At 44.1% G+C, this 24,334-nt stretch overlaps 1 protein-coding gene across 2 annotated transcripts in view; it reads right to left on the bottom strand.

The window, feature by feature from the left end:
• Positions 1-1,844: 1,844 nt before the first annotated feature.
• The window catches only part of RPN2 (ribophorin II), a 63,247-nt gene continuing 40,757 nt past the window's right edge, over positions 1,845-24,334 (bottom strand). The window contains exons 10-18 of one of the 2 annotated variants that reach the window (XM_019017050.3): positions 19,483-19,574; positions 17,651-17,765; positions 14,713-14,907; positions 13,393-13,479; positions 11,046-11,141; positions 9,336-9,411; positions 6,745-6,874; positions 5,004-5,051; positions 1,845-2,162 (exon numbers count right to left, since the gene is read on the bottom strand). In XM_019017050.3, the coding sequence (XP_018872595.3) occupies positions 2,150-2,162; positions 5,004-5,051; positions 6,745-6,874; positions 9,336-9,411; positions 11,046-11,141; positions 13,393-13,479; positions 14,713-14,907; positions 17,651-17,765; positions 19,483-19,574 (852 nt within the window). In that variant the 3' untranslated portion in view covers positions 1,845-2,149. The remainder of the gene's footprint in view (positions 2,163-5,003; positions 5,052-6,744; positions 6,875-9,335; positions 9,412-11,045; positions 11,142-13,392; positions 13,480-14,712; positions 14,908-17,650; positions 17,766-19,482; positions 19,575-24,334) is intronic. The other variant, XM_004062112.5, reaches the window with a different exon arrangement.

Raw genomic sequence — 24,334 nt, 5'->3', positions numbered from 1 at the left:
GCAACAGGAAACCACCATCACCCCTTCCCCTCCGAGTGGGATAAGAAACTAAAAAGCGGAGGATCCCAAAGGTATATGCCTATGGGAGCCAGGCAGGTATCAGAGAAGCACAGTTGCCAGGTGGACTGGCACAAGTGTCCTGTATGTGGACACCTGTGCGGGGAGGGGCTGACAAGCTGGAGCTTGCAGGTTCCATCCAAAGGGAGGAGCTGCTATTCAGTGTCAGCTGACTGCCGCCGTTCAGGAATCAGGCCCGCCGGGGACAGCTCTAGTTTTCTCTTTCAGGAGAATCCAGAATCCAAAACCAAGATTTTTATATAAAATCTGTCTTCAAATGTTGGCAACTTACTCAATTTTTAAAAAAACACTACAGATCACAAGTTTGCAACCTCTGGGAAGGAGAAGCCTCCTTCCCATCTTAGAGGCATCCCTATAACTGCCCACATCATCCTCTCCCTATAGGATCTCATTCAGAACGGCACAGAGTTCTAGAATCTTCTTTCCCTTTTTCCCAATCAAAATCCCAATTTCTTCACTGTAGTAAGGTCCAGCTAGTTGGGAAGCAATCTGATTAAAATAAAACAACTTCCAGACCCCCAATTCAATAAATACTATGAGGATTACCATATTTCACAAGTTAACTAAACTTATTATGTTTCAATTAATATTAGGTTGGTGCAAAAGTAATTGCAGTTTTTGCCATTCTAGAACTAGAGGCAATGGGCCAAGGCACATAACCGTAGGTCAATCAGGAAAGATGCCAAGTGCTAAGCTGTGTCAGCATTCAACTCCTTTAATCCTATGAGGTAGGTAGTTATCATCTCTCTTTTACAGAAACACAAAAGGAGGTTTACGGAGGTTAAACTACTTGCCCAAGGTCCCTCACCCTAGTAAGTGGCAACACTAGGTTTGCCTGGAACCAAAGTCTACGCAGTCAACCATGCTATGCAGTATTACTTCTCTCTGTGCTATTATATAACCTCATGTAATGGGCACAACTTCAGAGGGGGCATTCTTGAGATGTGGCCTTCTAGACTAAAGTCACTCAAGTGGTCAGTGCTATGGTTTGAATTTGTGTCCCTTGAAAATTCATGTTGCAACAAATCTCCATGCAAGTCTTTTTTTTTTTTTTTTTTGAGATGGAGTCTGGCTCTGTGGCCCAGGCTGGAGTGCAATGGCTCACTGCAACCTCCGCCTCCCAAGTTCAAGCTGTTCTCCTGCCTCAGCCTCCCAAGTAGCTGGGATTACAGGCATGCACCACCATGCCCACCCCTTGGCTAATTTTGGTTTTTTAGTAGAGACAGGGTTTCACCATGTTGGCCAGGCTGGTCTCAAAACTCCTGACTTCAAGTGATCCGCCTGCCTCGGCCTTCCAAAGTGCTGGGATTACAGACGTGAGCCACCATGCCTGGGCCCAAGACAAGAGCCTTGAGCAGAGGTCCTAGCTGCAGTCCACCTGCACATTCCTGTTGTTTAGCTGTGTTCTTGCCAAGTCACACTCAGTATCTAACCTAACACAGAAAGATTCTCAAAAATGGGACTCAGCTCACAGAAAATGTTAAAGGGGATAAAAACCTATCCCCTTGGACCCCTAGAGGTCCAAATGGGGCCTTCAGATACCAACAGGGCTCCTATGCAGACAGCTGGTGCTCACTGCTGGAGAAGAAGAAAGGAAGCTGGCCTTTCCAGGCAGTTCTCAGTTCTGTTAGGAGCAAGGGGCAAGAAGGACCAAGAAAGGCCTGGAGAAATATGCTGGCATCAACAGCATTTCCAACTAAGTCCTCATGTCATATACCCAAGGACCCCACCACCCAAAAGTACGAGAATAAGCTCTCAATCAGGCCTTTGTTCCTATTATTACCCTCTTTATTCCAAAACAATTACACATTTCAACTTTTCAAAAGCAACATCTGGGTAAGTTAGTAATATTCACAGCATCTTACACAGTGTCAGAGAAAGAGACTATCTGAGCTCACCAGGTATCTGCTGTGTGTTGGGGAAACTGAAAAACAAGCAAAAGTATAACTACAGTCTGGAGTTTTTTCTTTTTTAAATAAAGTTTTTTTTTTTTCCATTTTTCTTCTCATACTGTGAATTGTTCTTGACTCCTTGACATTCAGTTTTCAGAATTTCCATCTTTCTTCTGGAACTAATGTGCTGTTCTGAAAGAAAATGGAGACAAACACAGAATTACTGAAGGTTTCCGTTCACGGTTACAGTTCCTAACTGGTGACAACAGAGAGACTAAGGTACTCTCCCGCTCTAAGATCCCATTTATAAGGGAATAATCATTTATCTCCCAAGTCTATTTATGTATGCCCCATCTCATTTTACAAAAGAATGTGAGATAGCTAGTTCATAATTAAGCTGATGACAACTTAAATACAAACAACAAAACAAACTCAATAATAACTAAGAAAGTGGTATGTGACAACATAAGGAGATGAGGTAATTCCAGGCACACCTCTCACAGTGCAAGGCCAAAAACACAGTGTAAATTTCAATTAGATGAACAAAGAGGAAAGTTTAAATAATGCTCATCATCAATCTCCCAGACTCCAGCTCTGCCAACCAACACTTGGCCCTTCTGTAGCTTAGAACATGACATCCTGACCATTCATTACAGAAACCTGCACATTCCTGCCGTGTGGCCGTGTTCTTGCCAAGTCACACTCAGCATCTAACCTAACACAGAAAGATTCTCAAAAATGGGACTCAGCTCACAGAAAGTGTTAAAGGGGATAAAAACCTATCTCCTGTACTCTTTGTTTCCCCTCCGCTGCCTTTCCCTAGACTCTAAGGAGGGATGGGGAAGCACAATGAATGAAAATGACAATCTAGACAGACTGTGAAGCTGAGGAGGTGACTGCAGTGAGTAACTGATCCCGGCAGGCTCCAGCAAGCAGAGGCAGGGTTGCTGACACACACACACCATCCTCCAGTGGCAGCTCTTCCCAGGGGTGAGGACTAAGGTGATAATGATCCAGTCTTGCAGAATGGCAGGCTCCAAACCCATTAATAAAAGCAGTTCCAAAAGACATGCACAGGCATGGAATTAATCTTGAGGGCTGGGGTGTGCACCCCTAATTCCTTGCCAGTATTCAGAGGTTCCTAGGTACACTAATATGTGGGCATTCAGAAATGTTCATGCAGAAAGGATGGCGTGAGTATGAAATAAGAACAGCTGAAGGGTAGTGGCCCACAACCCTCGACTGCGGCTAGAACTTACATCCCACATTATGTCTGCTCAAATCAATGTCTGCCCTCAGATCAAGAACACTTTGCTACCAGGGGGTTTCCTTTCAAATGCTAGGAAATGCCAAATGTCCAAATGATCAAGTGACTTTCCTCTTCCTCAAGCAATGATTTGGGGATAGCAGGGTGGGAACGGACTTTAAAAATCAAGAGACTGAGTAAGATGGCTCACGCCTATAATCCCAGCACTTTTAGGGGCCAAAGCAGGAGGACTGCTTGAGCCCAGGAGCTTGAGACCAGCTTGGGCAACATAATGAGACCCCATCTCTATAAAAAAAGTTCTTTTTAATCAAGAAAAGAAATCGACTTATTTAAAGAATTAAAGAACTCAACATGTAGCAGAAAGGACAGTTGCTGAAAGCAAATCTCAGACAGAGTGACTATAATGTAGGATAAAACCAAACAGGCATAGACAGGGAATGGGGGTGGGAGAAGGGTCTGACTCTAAAAGGGGCACCGGGGAACTCTTTGGAGAGTGGCAATACCTATATCTTGACTGAGGTGGTGGTTACATGACTACATAGGTTTTTCAGGATTCACAGAATTGTATACTAAAAAGGGTACATTTTTCTGCAGATAAATTACAACTCCATTAAACCTGGAAACAAACAAACAAACAAACAAACAAACAAATGCAGTTCCCTTCTATGTTGAGGACTAGGTGACCCAGCTTATGCTCACACATCCATGGAAAGGCTCCAAATACTATGCTTTTGTTGATCTCTCCTATTTTCAGAGGATTAGAAATTAGATGGTTTTGTGGCTTTGGCAGGGAAAGCCATTTCCAAGGCAAAGGATAAAAGAGAACATGACTTGAAAATTCAAATACCTCCCTCCCTTTGTTGGTCTAGGGCAGGGGTCAGCAAACTGTGCCACTCAGGCCAAATCCAGCCCACCACCTGTCTTGGTGAATAAAGTTTTGTTGGAACACAGCCACACCCATTTGTTTATACAGTCTATGGCTGCTTTCACATGACAGTGACAGAGTTGAGTAGTTGGTGCCAAGAGACCATATGGCCAGTTAAGCCTAAAATACTATCTGGCTCTTTACAGAAAACTTTTGCCAGCCCCTGGTCTAGCGGAGCAGATCAATGAAGCATCAGACTCTCCTTCTCCTTCCCTCCACTTCCCTCCCATCCTAGGACTGATAGGCAGAAGGAGAACGAGTGGAATCTCACTTCATATTTTAGTCACATGGGGAGCAGCCCTTTTAACATACCCTGAGTGCTAGGAACCTGGATTCTGATGCTGGCTTTGATCTGTGGCCATCAGTCCTTCATAAATTACAGTCTCCCCAGACCACACTGTTTAGCCCAACTAGAGATCAGTGTTACAGAAAAGTCTAGAAACAGTGACAAGGTGTGCCAGGATTTGCCATGGGACCGTCATTTAATGAATTTTGGATTTGTCTTATCCTCATCTCAGCTGTCCTGGAAACAGAGAGAGAGGCTTGTCTATAAATAAGTACCCACCCCACGGGATATAAGGGAGAATGAAGTCTTATACAGTCAAAGCCAGGCCAAAGCTGCTCACTGCAAAGTTATACCATCAGCTGGGCTAACTCAGGAAGCTTTTGCCCTGGTCCAGTCACCTAGCAAGTTGAAAAGCAGCCTCAGAATTCAGCTGTGGCTTAGGGAGGGGTGGGAGGAGCAAGTGGGCTGAAAACTAGAGAGATAACTGACATGCATGAGGCGGGCAAGACGGGGAAGGGACCCTGCTTCTGGGATGAGACCGCCCTTCATCTTTACCGTAGTGTCCTATATTTTGCCAATCTACTGCTCTGCTCTGCAGCGATCCTGCCAAAGGAAAGAGGTTTTGAGAATCAAGAAAGGACAGTGAGGGGAGAAATCAGCTGAGGAAAGAAATGACAAACACCCAACCAGAGCTTCCATTAGGGTCACCGATTTTTCCAGGGTAGAGTTCATTCTAGGACTCACAAAGAGGGTCACAAAAGAGTGGGCTTTAAGTTTTTGAATGGAATACATCAGCAGGGGAGAGGGAGGAGTTGCTGATCCTTCTGGGATTCTGATAAAAACCATAGTCTCTCTCCCCATAAAATGCATACGACTTTAGGATTCCAGATTAGGAACTCCCGCTAAGCAGAACATAAACCAAATGGTTTCTACTCAGTTCCTGTCTTGATTTTGTTCTTAATTTTTATTAATTTTTTTAGAGACGAGGTCTCACTATGTTGCCCAGGCTGGTCTCCAACTCCTGAGCTCAAGCGATCCTCCCGCCTTAGCCTCCCAAAGTGCTGGGATTATAGGCATAAGCCACCATGGCTGGCAGATTTCATTCTTCTCGAGTGAGCAACTTCCAGAAAAGAGAGAACTTAGCAGAGCACAGTCTTTTGGCTCCCTGGGGGCCCAGGCAGGTGCTGCAAGCGAACAGAGTTCTGCTTTGCAAAAGCAACTGAGTCCTGGCTCCTTCTCAGGTACAATGCAGAGCCACCAGGAAAAGGCTACTGGAGGGTGGCAAAATGAACCAGCTGCCACTGCTGGTGCTAAGGGAAGCTCTGGTGGGCCCTGGATTCCTACAGGAAAGCCAAGGAACACGTCTGTGCCGAGTCTCCACGGTGAAATGCTCAGAAAGCTCACAATGGAGACTCGGGCGGAGATGAGACATCTTCTCCCACCCACTGATGGTCTCCCTGAAAAAGCCTCTCTCTGATCCCAGCACCCTAACTGGCAGCCACGTTGAGGGTACACTATTGAGTTACTTTCTTCCAGCAAACGTCCTGGATAGAAGAAAGCGGCACATCTGAAAACGATTTCCAGAGGTGAAAGCAAGTCTGTTCTTACTGGCCTTTGCGTGTCTGAAATCACTCAGGTTCTAATAAAGTCAAATCAATGAGAAACACCTTTGTGACATTTAAATTTGCCTCCAATTCTGTTTAGAAAGTCAAGCTGCCAGCAAGCTGCCCTCATGTCAAGGTCTGTCTGACCATCCGTGTGACTCTAAGGTTGTCTGGGTCCCGGGGAGATGGTGTAGGCTACTGAGGAGATACTCCTTGCTGGGAGCCTCTGCAAAACCTGCCGCAGCTTCTGTGGGAAATAACACAGACCTCGTGCTTCCGGGACAAGCTCCTGGAGCTGTGAGGGTTACAGAGGAGCAGCTCTCGGGGACATGTTGAGGGTGGGGAGGGCAGGGCAGGATTCTCTGTAGCAGCAGAGAATTTTTACACAGCTAACAAATTAATCTTCTGCCACATCTATGAATGCATTTTCATCTTCATAAAACAATAATTTTCCTCTCTCATTCTATTGTATTGGGGCATCAATTACTATGGTTGTAATACATTCAAAGCTGACCACTAAGGCTCTTTTCTGACTTCAAAGTGCTTCCGGCTTCTGTATTGGGCTAGGTTAGGGTGTCAGACTTGCCCCTAAGAACACAAATCATTTTGCCACCTACCCTTCAAAGAGCTAGGCCGGCAGAGCTGAGTATTTCTAACCCTACTCTAGATCCCTGGCCCATGTCTGGCCTTACCTCTTGACTGCCTGCTGGGCCAGCATCCGATTGCCAGCCAGAAACGTCACACTGCCCAAGATGGCCAGGTACTTCAAGGTCTGGAACATGTTGAGCTGAGTCCAGTAGACATACATGAGCCCCAGCATAGCTGCAAGAAGAGGTGTCATGACATCCAATTAAATGAAACATAATGATGCCCTGCGGTTGAGGAAAGTTAGGGACAGCAACTGTTGGATCATGAAAAGGTCTGTACTCCTATACCAGCTTGTTTTATTCCTTTGCTCTGATGCCAAAAAGTAGCTAACTCAATATATTCGCCTCTCAGCTGTGGCCAAGTGTGTGGCCAGGCACAGTGGCTCACACCTGTAATCCCAACATTTTGGGAGGCTGAGGCAGGAGGACTGCTCAGGAGTTTGAGACCACCCTGGGCAACACAGTGAGACCTCGTGTCTATTAAAATTAAAAAAATTAGTCAGGCGTAATGGTCCATGTCTATAGTCCTAGCTACTTAGGAGGCTGAGGTAGGAAGATCGCTTGAGCCTGGGAGGTCAAGGATGCAGTAAGCTTGATCACAGTCTGGGTGACAGTGATACCTCGTCTCAAAACACACACACACATACACACACCCACACAAACAGGGGTAACAATTGGACTTCAGCGACCTGTGCCATGTTCCTGCTTACACCTATTTCTCTGCTTTTGTTTAAAACTCCTCTGTCACGTTATATTTAGGATTCATTTCATTTTTCAAATTCTTAACAAAAATACACAGGATATAAATAGGCTGGGTGCGGGAGCTCACACCTGTAATCCCAGCACTTTGGGAGGCCGAAGCAGGAGGATCACCTGAGGTCAGGAATTCGAGACCACCCTGGCCAACACGGTGAAACCCTCTCTCTACTAAAAATACAAAATTAGCCGGGTGTGGTGGCGCAGGCCTATAATCCCAGCTACTTGGGAGGCTGAGGTGGGAGAATCGCCTGAACCTGGGAGGCGGAGGCGGAGGCTGCAGTGAGCCAAGATCACACCGTTGCACTCCAGCCTGGGCGAGACAGAGCAAGACTCCATCTCAAAAAAAATAAAAAATAAACAGGATATAAATAAATGAATAATTTCCTTTTTTATGGGGGGAAACAAACTGTAAGGATAATTTGCCACTGTGACCAGGAAGGGAGCAAGGAGGACTCAGGAAGAAGGCTGAGTGAAAAGGGCTCAGAGCTGGGAACGGAGAGCCCTGGGGCCTGGTCCAGGCCCTGCCCTTACCAGCCACTTAACTTCTCTGAGCCCAGATTCTCCCACCTTGTCAAAAGGGATCATAATTCCTGCCCCAGTCACCCTCATCAGGGCTATGATGAGAATCAAATGAGAAAACGTGCACAAAAAGCACACTGGCAGGAAAAGCCACGGCTCTCAACAGATTTATATTCAGGTTTTCTTCTCGGTCTGACCCCAGAGGGCTATCACACATATCCAGGAACTGAGCCAGAGAGAAAGGTCATCCTGTCAGTTTTGCCCAGACAGATGACGGATGAACTACAGCGGGGCTCTTAACCACTTCTGAGGTCACGGACCACTGCACCATAATAATCTGATCAAAGTCACAACTCTCTCTTTCCCCAGAAAAATACAGACATTTGCCTAGAATTTCAAGAGACTTATCTATGCACCCCTACAGAATCTGTTTACTATGGGCGCACAGATAGTGACTCCTGAAAGAGGCAAAGAATTTTAAAAATATTAAGGTCAGGCCAGGCGTGGTGGCTCACACCTATAATCCTAGCACTCTGGGAGGCCAAAGGCGGGAAGACTGCTTGAGCCTAGGAGTTCAAGACCAGCTCTGAACACAGCAAGACCCCGTCTCTACAAAAAGTACAAATACTAGCTAACTGTGGTGACACAAGCCTGGAGTCCCAGCTGCTCTGGAGGCTGAGGTGGGAGGATCACCTGAGTCTGGGAGGTCGAGGCTGCAGTGAGCCATGAGTGCACCACTGCACTCCAGCCTGGGTGACAGAGTAAGACCCTGTCTCAAAAAAAAAAAAAGAACAAAAAATATTAAAGTCACAGTGAAATGCAAGGCACCCCTGATCCAATAGCGTCAAAAGCCTCAGAAATGCTTAAGTGATTTGTGAATTTACTGTCTCGTTATGTTTAGGCTGTTGAAGTCCCAAGGTCTCCAGAGAACGATGCAGGATAGCATGTCTGACTGTGGAAAGGACTGTTTTCTATTACTACACAGACAGAGCCGCCAGCAAATGTGAAGATAACCTTTGGAAACTGCATTAATGCTCTTCATCCAGGAAGATTGCTCAATGTAAAGATACGATAAGTGAGTAATCTCTGGAAATAAACAGGGTTATTAACTGAGGGTAAATGGTCTGCCAACAGTGGCACAGTACAACGAAGCCCAATATAATGACAGCTGTTCTAAGTGATGGACCAAACAGGTTTATCATCGTATTAACTGTCCTAAAAGGCCAGGAGGAAGAGGGAAATGTTATGCTATTAAGTCATTATAGGTAATAGGTTGTGGGTCTACTTAACAGGGCTTTTGCGTGGGCAGGCTAAATGTCAGAGGAGGTTATGTGGAATTAGCAGCCTGGGGCACTTACCAGCATGTCCCAGGTGAAATATAATCGTGCTAGGAGCGAAAGTGAAGTTGGAGACATTGGCACCAATCCGGATCCACTGAATGATGGGGAGAAATAAATTAAAAAGGCATTAGAACTTAAAAGGGAGGCAACACAAGCCATGCCAATGCTAATCCCATCAACAGCCCCAAGGCTTCAAAGTTCATGCATCCTAGAAGGACAGGGAATTCTTCCAAGTGACAACCATCCTATTATAAGCCCTCGGGAAAACTTGTTCCCTTTTTCTTTAGAAAGGCATTCAGCACCTGCTCTCAAATGGGCTCGTGTAACTCAAACCTGAACATCATTTTTAATGATGGCAAACCCTACTATTTTAAAACAGGTGAGACCATGAAGCTGAAAGGTCAGAAACTGCATTTATAAGGTAACTGACACCCCCACTAAGTTCTCTAAGAATTGGTAAGATAAACCCACCGGCAGCTGGTGGCATTCACGCTCTTGCTGTGGGTTCCATGTCTTTTGAAATTCTCATCACTCAAATGTAAGAACAGGTGCCCATACCCTAGGTCTGGTTTCTGAAAACCTGTAGCAAGGCTTCTAGATTTATCTAGATTTAAACAGTAATTCTTTTGTTAAAAGCAACAATTAGGAACACAGGCAACTTTCCAAAAGTAAGATCTAATGAGTGTTTTCTCAAAATTCTCTGAGCTTTGAGGATATGCATTCATGTTTGTTTATAATTTGAAAAAAGAGAAAAACACAATTGGCTAAAAAAAAAAAAATTCAAATGGTACTGAAAAGGAGAAAAGGTAAAAGTTACTTCCTCTACATTCTCCAGAATGTCCTCTCCTCAGAGATGACCACCACTAACACATATCACCTTTTAAAACTTATTTTTATTTTTATTTTTTTTAGACAGGGTCTCACTCTGTCACCCAGGTTAGAATGCATGGCTCACTGCAGACTTGACTTCCCGGGCTCATGTGATCTTCCCACCTCAGCCCCTCAAGTAGCCGGGACTACAGGCATACGTCACCATTAATTTTTTTTTTTTCTAATTTTCTGATTTTAGTAGAGATGGGGTCTTGCTATGTTGCCCAGGCTGATCTCAAACACCTGAGCTCAAGCAATCCTCCCACCTCGGCCTCCCAAAGTGCTGGGATTACAGGCATGAGCCACCGCACCCAGCCACCTTTTAAAACTTTACAGAGGATCATACTAAACACACTACCCTACCCCTTGCCTTTTTCACTCAATAACACATCTTGGCAATCTTGTCCTATCAGCATATAAATCTATCCATTCTTTGAAAAGCTGCATATTATTCCATCTTATGAACTTTAGATTGTTTCTGGTTTTCTGCCCCAAGCAGTGCTGAAATCCACAGCCTTTGTGCTGTTTTTTATAGCTACCAGCATCGGATCTCGCTCTGTTCACACTAGATCTCATCTGAACCCTCCTACGGCATCACAGTCCATCCACTTTTGTCATTCTTAGTGGCTGTTAGGTACTTTCTCATGCCCACTTGTTAATGGGGCAGTTTATTTGGCCACTCCTCCACAGTGGGAACTTTTGGTCATTCTAAAATGTCTTGAGCATCAATTCAGGTCACAGCTGCTGGACTCCTCTGGAGCTTTGCTGAGGCCAGACAACACAGCCGCCTTTGGAAGGAATGCATCTGCTGGGTCTGGCGCCAGACGCATGCTGCCCACGCTAATTACGGCCACTCACCAGAGCGAAGAGCAGAAGCAACGGCGAGAGGATCAGGGCAGTGAATGTATTGGACACCACGGTGGGGGGCCTCTTCTCAGGCTCGCGGAACAGGTGCTGCCGAAAGACACACCAAGAAGACTTAAGAATGTGCCCTTCCCAGCAGGGGCAGCCATGTATACCGGGGACCAAAGCATCAGTGTCAGTCATGAAGAGGATATGCCGCCCAGAGGCTAAAACCTCTTGGCAACAAGTGGCCGCGGGGCCTTTTGCCTCTTCTCAATGCTGGCTTTTGATCCCAGAGGTCTCCCTTCCACAGAGACTACATCAACCCCAGCTCACTGCTTGGCCAACCCTTTATTCCCTTCAAAGACTCACTGCCATTTAGAGGCCAGAGAATGCAATCCATCAAGTGGCATTTGGCTAGTGCCAAAGAGGGTGCCCAGGTATATGGATGGCTTGAGTGACAGGACTGAGGCAGGACGCTGGACTCGCAATGTTTCTGGGTTCCTAGGGTGGCCCTGGCATATGCTGCTGCCCCACTTAATTAGCTAATGGTGGTAACACCATACCTTTTTAAAAGGTAACAGAGCCTCACTACAGATCTTTCCAACCATAATTCATCCCTCTCTCCCTGAGCCATGGCTCTAAGGAAGCCCTAAACGAACTTCCCGCTCTCATTTCTTTTTCTTTTTTTTTTTTTTTTAAAGAGACAGGACCTCACTGTGTCACCCAGGCTGAAGTGCAGTAGCACCATCATAGCTTGCTGTAACCTCATATACCTGGGCTCAAAAGATCCTCCTGCCTTAGCCTCCTGAGTAGTTGGGACTACAGGTATGCGCCACCACACCCAGCTTAATTTTTAAATTCTTTGTAGAGACAGAGTCTCGCTAGATCTCCAACTCCTGACCTCAAGTGATCCTCCCTCCTTGGCCCTGCAAAGTGGGATTGGCGTGAGCCACCATGCCTGGCCCAACTTTGATTTCCAGAGTTAAACCAGAAGGCTCGACAAGCATTCTGATGATATTTCTTGGTTTTTTTTTTGTTTTTTGTTTTTTCCTGAGCAATTCTACATGAATTCTCTTTACGAAGCTCACCTAGATAGTGTGACCTAGCAGAAGCAGCAATGGTGTGGGACTCTGGAGACCTCCGTTTAGGCCCAAACTGAAACGTATGGCTGTGTGACCAGAAGGAAAGTCGCTTTCCCACTCTTCACCTCAGTTTCCAGCTGGAAAATTGGGGGTGGGGAGGGCCATGACCACCCTGCTAGGCTTGTAAAGATACTCTAAAGACCAAATGAAATAGTGCATTTGATTATGCTTTGTAAGCTGTAACTCATTATGCAAATAGAACTTTTTAAAACAGATTTTTTCCTCCAACGTATCAACTTGTGCCTGCCTTTTCTGCTTGTCAATGCCCAGCCAAACCAGCTCCATGATGACACAGCCCCACTTGAGCCTCCTGTTCCTAAATTTTGACCTCTGCTCTTCTTTGCTACCGCTGCCATTAGAGGATTTCTAACACTATAGCAGCTGCTGCCACCTACTTCAGCCAGCACCCTTCATCATCACAATTACACCCACCAGTTAGCTGCATTTTACATTCTTAAATAATGCTGTATCAATATGAAAAGGAGTTTTAAAAACAATCTTACTACTCTACCCTCTGGGCACTTGTTTTTTTTTTAAAGTGGAATGACAGCAGGTAGTCTGTTTTTGACACTTCAACATTAATTCGTATGCAAGTTTCCAAGTACGATCATTTCTCAAGATTGCAAAATGGTCCACTGAGTGGATCCACCTCAGTTTCCTTAACCAGTACCCAAAGTGTTTAACAATTATTGTGTTTATTTTGGAAAGGGCTTTAGAAACATTTCAAAGCCCTTCTTTACTCATCTGTTATCAACTTTGATTCTCACAACAGTCCTGCGTGCAGGACAGGACCAGGCTTGCTTATCCAAGGACTTGCCTAAGGAAGTAGAGCCCTGTTCTCCCAGGTGAGTTTTCCCACCTGTCGCCCCATCAGCCCTGATTTACTCAGGAGCAGGGAGGATAAACGCTAGAACCATCTGCGCTCATAGCTAACAAGCTGTGGTCTGAGAGTTGAACCTGCTGGATGTCAGGAAAACCAGACTCAGGTTCTGATTTCATCTTCAACTCTCTGCTTTCTGGGGGTTAGTCACCGGACTCTTTAAACCTGTTTTCTCAGTTCAAGGATGGGGCTGCCATTTACCCTGCCTAATCCACAGGGTGTGAGGATCAAACTATAAAACATCACAAAACAAGTTAAAGGGAGCAGAGCTACTGTCCAGGGCTTTGCTGCCCTCTCTTCTCCCACATGTTTAGTGGATAGGCCCTTTGGGATATACCTGAATTTCCTGTTTTGGAGTGAAAAGGTTCTGGGACAAGACAGTCGAGGGAGCTTCTTCCTCAGGGAACTTGATGACCACATCAGCCTAGAAAAATAAGGACAGTCTGTAAAAGCACAGGGGCAGAGAAGTGGGTGAAACTCAATAGATAATATTCTCTGACTCACATCTAAGACCAGAACTGAAAAAAGCTCCAGGCAGTCCCAATCACTTCTGATCCATTAGCTGACAAATTGAGGCAGTAAAAACTTTAAGAACAAAACAAGTATTTGCTGAAAATGCTTTTTAGAGCAAGACTTCTAATTTTCTGCTGGTATAGTAGCCCCATAGAGCTGCTTAATACAAAAATCCCAGCTGGTACACAGGCTGTTACAGTTGCAATCAGAAACAGCTTGGTGTCCCTGCGAAGTGTGATTTAGTCACATTTGAAAAAGAGAGAAAGAAATGAGTATGCGCTCTTATACAAAAACAGCCTGAAGTCCAGGAGAAGAAAAGAAGTCTTGAATACCACACGAGAAAACGCAGCTGCCCCTTTGTCTTGCAAAGTGAGTCAACCACCATTCAAAGCCTGCAATTTGGCCTCTGCTACCTTTCCAAGCTCATCACCTCCTGCTTTTGACAGGATTCAGGTGCTCTGGCAAAACACAACCGCTCCCATTGCACTGAAAGCACCTTGAGCTTTTCTGCAGGCCCTTCCCCAGTGATCACCCCACAGCCCCAGATCTGATAAACCCTTGCCATTCTTCAACCCCTTGCTCAAATGCCCTGTCTTGCAAGACGTTTACTCTCATCACGCCAATCCAAAGTGAGGCATGCAGGAAGGCACTATGTAAACAACAACATGCTACACAAATGTTGGTTATTAGTTGATTAGCATTTTGCACATTGTACAATTCACTTTTCTACATCATCCTGAATTGTTATCAGAATTCAGATCTCATCCCTCCCATGAGCTATGCCATATCTCAAAGGCCAGGGCCTTAACTTTCACATCCACGTAACCCCGATAGTGCCTGCTATAATATGAAAACGGCCTTCCTGTATAATGTTTATAGAAATTCACAGATACTAGCACTCACAAAGGTAAGTTTATACTTCCTTCACTCACTTAATATTTATTAAGCACGTACCATGTTGCCAAGCCCCGTGCATGACCCCAGGACTATTTATGGAGACTGCACACAGTGCCTCACCTCCCAAGCTTATGTATAGGAGGCACAGGCAAGGCGAAGGTGAAGAGCCCCATGCCCCTGAAAAGGAGCCACCAGTGCCTGGGGCACAGCCACTCTCACCTGGGTCAGGGTACATTCAGGCACATACCACATTCCAGAGGATTGGGTTCTTCAAAGTGGCATCTCCAATGATTAAGTAGAGAGTGTAGGTGCCAGAGGCAGAGTCAAATTCAATCTTTCTTTCAGAGGTATCCAGTTCAAACTTGTACACGTTCTTGTTGTCTGGCTCGGCAACAAACACCACTTCCTGGCCAGTCTTCTGGTTATGGAGTCGGACGAATGTCTAGATGGAAGAATAATACAACCTTTCATCTGATAATTTCAAAATTCTCCCTGGGCCTAACATTGAACCCACCAGGCAGCAGACGGTTATTAGCGCTTTGTCACAGTGAGAGCTCTGGGATCTGCCAGACCTGCCCCAGAGAGTAGAAGGAGTGGCCATGCCACCCTAGTTCCCAGCTCAGAGATAACTTTTTGCTGGTACAAGGAAGGAAATTTAACTTACGGGTCCAGCCAATTCTCGACTAGTTGGAGGCTGACTGCCCAGTTTGCAGATGATTTAAGCCCTTTGCTATTGCTGCAATTTCTTTTTCCCGCCAGCCTTTTGGTCACTTTGCTGCCCAATTAACTGCTTCACCAGAGGGTGAAAAGAAAGGAAATGAGGTGGAACTGTAAGAGGCCCATTTTCAATTTCCTTGTGCCTCCAGCTAAAGATTTAGTAGAGGAGGCTTGGGTATTGATAGTAAGGCAGGGTTCTAATCAAGCAGAGCAGCCCAGTGTCATGGAGAGAGCCTCGGCTTGGAAGACAGATTTGCTTCCACTACTTATTAGCTGAGCAAGTTACTTAACTTCCTTGTGCTTTGATTTCTTCAACTTTAAGGCAGAAAAATTAACTTCCAGATGTGGCATATCTGTGTGAAGATTTGCAATACCATATGCTAAGCATTAGTGCAGGGAACGGTATATGCTAGCTAGTCAACAAATAGTAGTTAATAGCAATACAATGGTACTGAGTCTAATCACTTTATCCCCACTAATGGCACAAGAAACCAAGGTGTCTGCACATTAGAACTGGACCAAAACTTGATAACTACCCAGAGCTTTTCTTTCAGGTGTTTCAACATAAAGAATTCAACAAGGCAGGTAGGTTTACAGATCCAATTTACAGATCACAAGGCACAAGCATTAAATGAGTTGGCAGGGTGACAGAGCCAGCACTGCATCTACAGAAAATCTACATCTCATTTGTTAATCTATACCTGAACAACAAAGAACCACCACCAAAGCATTTAGGGAAAGAGGCCCAGAGATATGAAGCATCCCAACTACAGCAATTAGTCTTGGCCAGGAATGGAATGGGGAGACCGGATGCCAGATCTCCTTCCTATCACAATCAAGTGCAGGCAGCTGCCAAGTTCATCCCCAAAATGCCACCTCCACCTGGAAGGTCTATAAGCCATGATTCTACAGCAGAATTCTGGATGAGACAAGTATTCAGTGAAAGTTACACTTCCTCACTAACTCTCCTTGCTCTAATCCTAATCCTACTAGTTTAGTCTTTTAATTTCTTCTCTTTGTACTCTTCCTTCCCTTGTGCTATTTGGTTGGCAAATGTCATTCTGGGAAGAAGCTGGGAAATGCTAAGAGGCTGAAGTACTCAAAGTTCAGTTAGGCTTGGCTAAGGGCCCTAACCAAGCTGTCTGGAGTTTGGGAGTAGGGAGGAGAGAGGAGCAGAGGACTCCCAGGACTGTGGCCATAGAGGAACGTGCTCCTGGGGCACAAGTGCAACAGCTGCAGCTGCAAGAAACAGAAAGCAAGAAGGTTCTCAAGTAAATCCAGTTGCCTCTGAGGTCTGCCCTGAAGCTGCCTCAAGGCAACAAGTCTGCTGGTCCTTGCTAAAGCATCGGTACAGGGTACCCCATACCAAACTAGGTCCCGCATTCCTGTCTTTCAGCATTCGAAGTATTTATCTGAATCTTCCTTCACGTAACACTAAAGGCAGGTTATTCTCCATCAAGGGGGATGACAGGCAGTGTGGGAGTGGGGGTATCTGAGTGGACATGGGGCCATATTAGGTTCTCAGGGGAAAGAGTATATGGTTTGAAAATCTTTTAAATAATAATTTTCATCACTCTATAAAAAAATAAAGCCTATTGCTTTCATAATACAAAGTAAGCACAAGTTAAAAGGGCTATTCTTCAGAGTCCCACAAATACAAAATCTGCTTTGGCTAGAATAAAAAAATGCTTTGGGTCTTCTTTCGAAATTATTTCAGCATATTCCCTTATTTATTTATACATACATACATACAAATGAGGTCTCACCATATTGCCCAAGCTGGTCTCCAACTCCTGGGCTCAAGTGATCCTCCCACCTCTGCCTCCAAAGTGTTGGGATTACAGGCGTGAGCCACCATGCCTGGCCAGCACATTCCCTTTTTTAAATCAGAAAGAAAAAGCCTCGAGTCTAGTGCTCATGCTTATAATCCCACCACTTTGGGAGGCTGAGGCAGGCGGATCACCTGAGGTCAGGAGATGAGAACAGCCTGGCCAACATGGTGAAACCCTGTCTCTGCTAAAAATACAAAAATTAGCTGGGCATGGTAATGCACGCCTGTATCCCAGCTACTTGGGAGGCTGAGGTAGGAGAATCGCTTGAACCTAGGAGGCAGAGGTTGCAGTGAGCTGAGATCACACCACAGCACTCCATCCTGGGTGACAGAGCAAGAGTCCATCTGAGGGACGGAGGGAGGAAGGAATGACCTTAATTAAGTGCAAATCTGCCTTAAGTACCTCTCCTCAATACCAGCTAACTTTTTAGAAAGAAGGGTGTATCCCAGGTAAAGGATTACAACCAGTAGAAGGGTGAGAGTGTCATGTGGGAGAACCTGATGGACTGTCAGGGTTCGGTCAAAACCTGAAAGCAAGAACGTGGAATTCTCTCTAGTCCATGTTATAGACCACATTGTAAACTCTAGTATCCATTCACATTTCAGGTTAAGAGAACTGTCTAGGTGTCTTCCTGACCTGGTGAGGAGTGAGTTCAGCACCAGTGTTCACATCTACCAGCTGGAAGAACAAGGCGAAGTTCTGGTGGCTGTCTGCGATGAATGTGCCCTTGGCTTTGGCTGGGTATGTCACCCTGAAAGAGGCATATAGAGTTAGTCTTCAGAGAGGATCAGTATATCTCTGAGAACAGGCAGAAAATATATACTTCACTTCATTGCCTCATCCACCCTCTCCCATAGTAACACTTCTGTTGTGGACAGACAGATGTGGAGAACTGTCTGCAGCCTGGGGGCAAATTGGACTGATAAAGCCTGGACTGAGAAAAGTGCAGAATAAACTTCCAGCAGGATCTGGGCAAATGCTGTGTACAGATGCTTGTACCTCTGGGCTTTCACTTCAAGGACCTAAGGCTCTCAACTCCAACAAAGTCAGGCACCAGAGGAGCTCACGTGTGGCCTCTGCAGGCACACAGGAGAGCTGGGCTGGCAGAACCGCAAGGAGAAATAATTACTGGATTGATGCCAGCAGCACACGTGAGCAAGATCGAGACAAAGCAGGTAGGAGACACAAAAGAAAGAAGGGTACTTTCAGCTTTGTCTTTTTTTAATGCTATATTTTTTTCCTGGACACTGTTTCAATTTAGTTTTCTGCCCTGAAACTGGGTTTTAAACAGTCATTTTCCCAAAAGGCAGACTTGATGAGGAAAACTTCTTTTCACAGCTATCTCCTGGGATTTTAGGGTAAGATGGCCAGGGGATAAACCAGCCAAATGGTTACAGAGCTCAGACCTGGCTTTATTTTATACTCACATTTTACATTTACTCGTAAGTAAGACCAACTCTTCATCTAGGCAGAGCATTAAACAGCAAAGCGCTCGCACAGACATTTCTTCAGTGGATTCTTAAACAGTGCTCTTATCTCCAATATCACTACAAAAATAGCCAAGCCAGAGACACAAAGGCCAACTCTATGTGATTTAAAAGGAGTAGCTGCTTGGCTTCCAGCCTCTGGCTAACATCTCATCTTCAAAGAGCCTTGAGGGTTCACCCTACTGTCTTCTGGCCTCTATAGCTACCCTAGTTGAGTAAAGTTGGGGTCTGGACTATACCCCAGAGATCTAGATCCCCGCTGCGCCAATAAGGATCTGGGGGAGGGCTGATGAGCAGGCTTCTTACAGCATTCTGGCCCAACTCTGATCAATTGTTAGTGTCTACTTAGAAGATTATGTTTAAGAAAAATATTCTGAGGCTGTGTCTGAGTTCAGTGGGAGCAAATGTTCTATGACTTCTTAGTACTGCCTCCATGGACTTGGGAGGGGGAAATGGCAGCCCTAGTGCTGGGTATCTGCCACCTCAATTTTAAGCACGTATGAGGCTTCCAACTAATTTCAGACCCATCATAGGCCAGAGAGACTTGCCATTAGGTCACTAAAAGCAAATTCACGACTGTGATGATAAGGAGATCGCACCAGAATGTAAATTAATACCTTGCTTCCTTCATTGAGAAGGTCTTATTATTTTAAAAATTATCATCTGAACTAATTAATATGCTTAGTGACATAGCTGACTGACTCAGACTAACATCCTGAGGTAAGCGCTTTACCTCGTTGAGGACTGGTAATAAATAGTTTGTGCATGGACTAAACACTGGTATATACAATCTCCAAATCCACTTAGATAATTCGCAGAATCCCTGGTGTAGGACCAGTGGAACTACAGACTCTTTAATTTAGGATGCAAGCTGGATGACTGCTGATACAGAACTGATGCATGGAGGGCTCAGTGCCTAGGCATACTCCTCTCAGCTCTTGAGCCTCAGCTCCCTGAGGGATCAGGTGGCATCTCACCTACCGGGTAGTTTTGGGTGCAATGCTCTGATCCTTATCCACGGTGGAAAGATCAACATTTGTGATGCCAACTTCAGTGGAGATCTTGACTCTGAGCTAGAGGAAAATAGAGAAGACAGTTGCCAGGTCAATTGGTGGGTGTTCAGGAATTCACATGCAGATATAAAGTTTTCTATTCTTTAAGGTGAATAAAGGCATGAAAAAATCCTAGAACAAGAGTCTTCAAGGACGATAGTAACACTGACCCAGCCCAGTAATATTTCCAACCTCTCCCATTCCGAGGCCTAAAATGTCTTTTTCTGGCTTTGGATGGATGGTAAACATCAAAAAAAAAAAAAAAAAAAAAGAAGAAGAAAAAGGAAAAGAAAAAAAGTAAATGTTTTCATGTGTCCTTTAAAATAAATAAGGGGAAAAATCCTGAAGCAGTACCTTTCATTCAAATCAGTAAGAATTCGGTTCTAATGATAGCTAGGATTTATTGAGTGCTTACCATGTGAAAGGCACTGGCTTTGTAAAGACTATCTCATTTAATCCTCACAATTCTGTAAGGTACTGCTTTTCAGATAAGGAAATAAAAGATGAGAGAGATGAAGCTGCTTTGCTCAAAATCAGACTGTGAGGAAGTGATCAGGCCAGTGTCACGCTCAGGCACTCTGACTCAGAATCCATGCACTTCAGCTCCTTGTTAGACAGTCATGGTAGTTATCTGTACTGTTCCCCAAGTACTTCTCATTCTCCTTCTGAGCATGTGGTAGAATTCTACTTCCCTGCCCCCATGGAGTCAAGTGTGGCCACATGATTTGCTTTGGCCAATGAAATGTGGGCAGAAGTGAAAGCTTTAAGAATCAATGTGTGATTCTCTCTTTTCCTCTGACATGGACACAATGTCCAGATGCTTGCTCCTTCAGCCAGGGTCCTGGAGCAAAGATATCATGAAGCAGAGCCTCCAGTTGACCACCTAAAGAATCTAGTGTGGGGAAAAAATAAACCCTCATTGTTTTAAGCCACTGAGATTGGGAGTTTGTTACAAGCACAAACCAATCCATGTTGACTCTTAAAGTGTTTGAATTCTGTATGTCCCTTATAAACATCTTCACAAAGAGGGGCTAATGCCAATAAATGAGAAATTTTAAAATTAGATTAAAATCAATGTAAATATCCAAAAGAGACAGAAAACATGTTAAATTTCTGAATTAAAACCCAAGTTTGAATGTGCAAATTGTGCAAACCCAAGGCGCTTTTATGTGCAAACAGATCTGTAAGCCTTCCAAATATTTGATAGGTTTGAATGTAACACTTAAGGAAATCCTTGCCAAATCCACTGGTTTATAGTCTAAGTCAGGATCAAGGAATAGAGATAACGGGCTGGGCAAATATTTGAAGGATAGCTTTGGCAGTTTTCTGAAATACCATATCAAGGTGTGACAACCTCAAATCAAGGGCAAAGAAGAAAAATTAAAAAGAGATAAAGATACCTATCAAGTAATTCCTTCTAACGGCCTTCTTTCCTGCCTCTGTAATAACTATTTTATGACAACAGCCTCAATTATCATGTTGAATAGGGGTGTTGTTTTGCTTAAAAAAAAAAAACTGTAAAGGTTTATTACCAGAAGCTGTAAGGATATTACCATCTACTTTTGAATTCACAGCCACCTATGAATTCATAGCAGAACTATATTTAGGATCATTGCCTGTCATTGAGTCTAGGCAACTGGGTGAAATTATGGCAGTGGAGGAGGAGGGACGATGGCCCATCAGGTTGAATAGACACCCCCAAGAAGGGAGCTAGGAGCCTCACTTTGGCTCTTTGGGCTCTCTGCTGAGTTAACAGCGTTACAACTTAGGCAAGGCTCAGAACCAGAGCAAGCTTTCTTGCAAAAAACACAACCCGACAAGTACTGACATCATTTCCACTGGAAAACAAACTGGAATGGAAGGCTCAGGCAAAGAAGTAGCCACAGAGCTTTGATTTGACACCTGCTGAGAGCACTTTCCCCTTTCAGGGAATATACAGAGATGGCAAGAAATCCTTCCTGTCCCGTACACAAACCATAATTATAACAAACCAGGTTGCTGCTTTAATGGATGTACAAAGTGTTATGAAAGCACAGAAGGAACTGTGACCCAAGTCTGCCCATGGGTGGCCCCAACTGGGGAGTAGGAAACATTCCATAGCAAGAAGACTAAGGAGGAGGCTTGATGGGCTTAGCAGCCCTCCAATTTTGGGAGAGGTAGGAGGATTAGCAATAATACTCCATGCTATAAAAATAATCTGTCTTCATAGTTAACTACTCTGCAATCTTCATCAACATTAACTAGATAATTCCCTCATTATTTATCTAACTCATTCTCTTAAGAACTCATTCATTTAATCTGTAAATGTGATCTTGAAATCATCATCCTACTGAAATGTCCATAAACAGAAGACTAGCTAAATAAAGAAAGATACATGCATATTATTAATTACTATGGAGCAATTAAAAAGAACAGACTAGGCCAGGCGTGGTGGCTCACACCTGTAATCCCAACACTTTGGGAGGCCGAGGCAGGAGGACCATTTGAGGTCAGGAGTTTGAGACCAGCATGACCAACATGGCAAAACCCTGTCTCTACTAAAAATACAAAAAAATTAGCCAGACGTGGTGATGCACGCCTGTAGTCCCAGCTACTCAGGAGGCTGAGACAGGAAAATGGCTTGAACCCGGGAGGCAGAGGTTGCAGTGAGCCAAGATCATGCCACTGCACTCCAGCCTGGGCAACAGGGCAAGGCTCCGCCTCAAAAAAAAAAAAAAAAAAAAAAGAATTGTGTAAAGTCTTCAGTGTCTCCTAATGATAGTGATAAGGAAGCTATCAGCTTTTAGGTTTTCACTTAGAATCCTGGCTGTAAACTCTCAGCACTAACTGGCCACCAAGGCCTGCTCATCAGGATCTGGCTTCGTGTGTGTTCTAAAGACATCCTGAGCATCCCCAGACAATGCAGATACATGGAGTGAGCAAAGGGCAAACTGCAGTGAACTTGCATCATTCTTGGTTTGCTCTCAGCCCCAATTTTAAAAGGTTTCCTAAGTTACAGCTTTCATTGTTGCACATAAACACCCGTAGGGCTGTTCCTAAATAGGGAACAGTTTAAACCAAATCCTTCTGCTCCTAAAATCTCACTATAAATGGGTCTCTGGAAACACTCAAAAGCAAAGCATTTTTATGCTACTCTTTTAAAGCAAATTTAGAAATAAAAATCGTAACTTTTTCCAAAGCCCTCTTTTAAAGAGTTCAGTGTAGGATCCCTGTTGATTAGCTGCTTCTTCCTTCCAACTAACAATGCAGGATTCATTTTTATAATAGGAAAGGGACTTATTTCTCCACTTTAAATGCAGCTAAGCCTGCTTTACACTGGATCATGCTATTCCTTTCTTTGCCTGCACCACATGCCATATACATCTCAAAAAATGTTTTAACGCCAGGAAATGCAGTCTTTCTGCTAGGAGTAATAACACCCCTGTTTAGCTTATTACTGTCAAAAATGATGGTGCATTAGGGGCAATTAATGCTAATGAAAGCGTCCAAAACCGATGCTTCCCCTGACAGCCAGTCCAATGTCAATGAGGGCTATTATAGGACTTCCACACCAAACCACCGTTAATGCACTCTGACCAATGTCGAGCATCTCTTGGGAGGACAAACAGGACCCAATGACCTGCTCTAAGGCTCTAAGTGTGATTATTACTGAAATTACAAAGAAAAGTTGCGTATACGGCAAAGGTCAAAGCCGACTCTCTCTCTCTCTCTCTCTCACACACACACACACACACACACACACACACACACACACAACCTCTAATGTAATAAGGAGGAAGAGAGAAGATTTTGTAATGCTTACTCCATCACTAGGGAGGAAAAGGACAGCAAATGGCCTCAATGGGGGCTTATTATCATTGCATGAACAAGAGCCATTAGCCATTTCTGCTATTTTGTACTTAGATAATTTTTCCAACAATCACAGAAACACTTGGACAAACACCAGACTTGATGTTACAAAATGCCAAGCTGTTACAGTAATCAAGACAGTGTGGCACTGGCATAAGGACAATACAGATTAATGAAATAGAATTATGAGTCCAGAAATCAACCCTTACATTTATGGTCAAGTGATTCCTACAAGGATGTATGTGCCAAGGCAATTCGTTAGGGAAAGAACAGCCTTTTCAACAAACGGTTCTAGGACAACTGCAAAAGAAGACTGGACCCCCTACATCACACCATACACAAAAATTAACTCACAATGAATCAGAAACCTAAGGGTAAGAGCCAAAAGTATAAAATTCTTTTAAGAAAACATAGTAGTAAATCTTCTTAACCTTGGATTAGATAATGGTATCTTAGACATGACACCTAAAGCACAAACAACAACAACAAAACATTTTAAAACTGGACTTCATCAAAATTAAGATTTTTTGTGCCTCAAAAGACAACATCATGAAAGTGAAAATACAACCTTCAGACTGTGAGAAAAGATTTGCGAATCATGTATTTAATAAGGAACCTCTAACCAGAGAAACCCTTACAACTCAATAATATAAAAAGATAAATAAAAGGAAATTAGAGGTGTATAGATTGTAGAAGGAAGAAAAAAAGACCAAAAACATTTTTTTCAATGGACAATGGATTTGAATAGATCTAAAGAAGATATACAAGAGACCAATAAGCACATAAAGAGATACTCAACATTATTACCTATCAGAGAAATGGAAATCAAAACCATAATGAGACACCACTTTATACCCACTACGATGGCGAAAATCAAAAAGTCAGATAATAACAAGTGTTGGTGAGGATGTAGTAAAATTGGAACCCTCATA

The sequence above is a fragment of the Gorilla gorilla genome, chromosome 21 (assembly GCF_029281585.2).
Source record: "Gorilla gorilla gorilla isolate KB3781 chromosome 21, NHGRI_mGorGor1-v2.1_pri, whole genome shotgun sequence".
NCBI lineage: Eukaryota > Metazoa > Chordata > Mammalia > Primates > Hominidae > Gorilla > Gorilla gorilla.
This window is presented reverse-complemented; position numbering and strand designations above follow the sequence as displayed.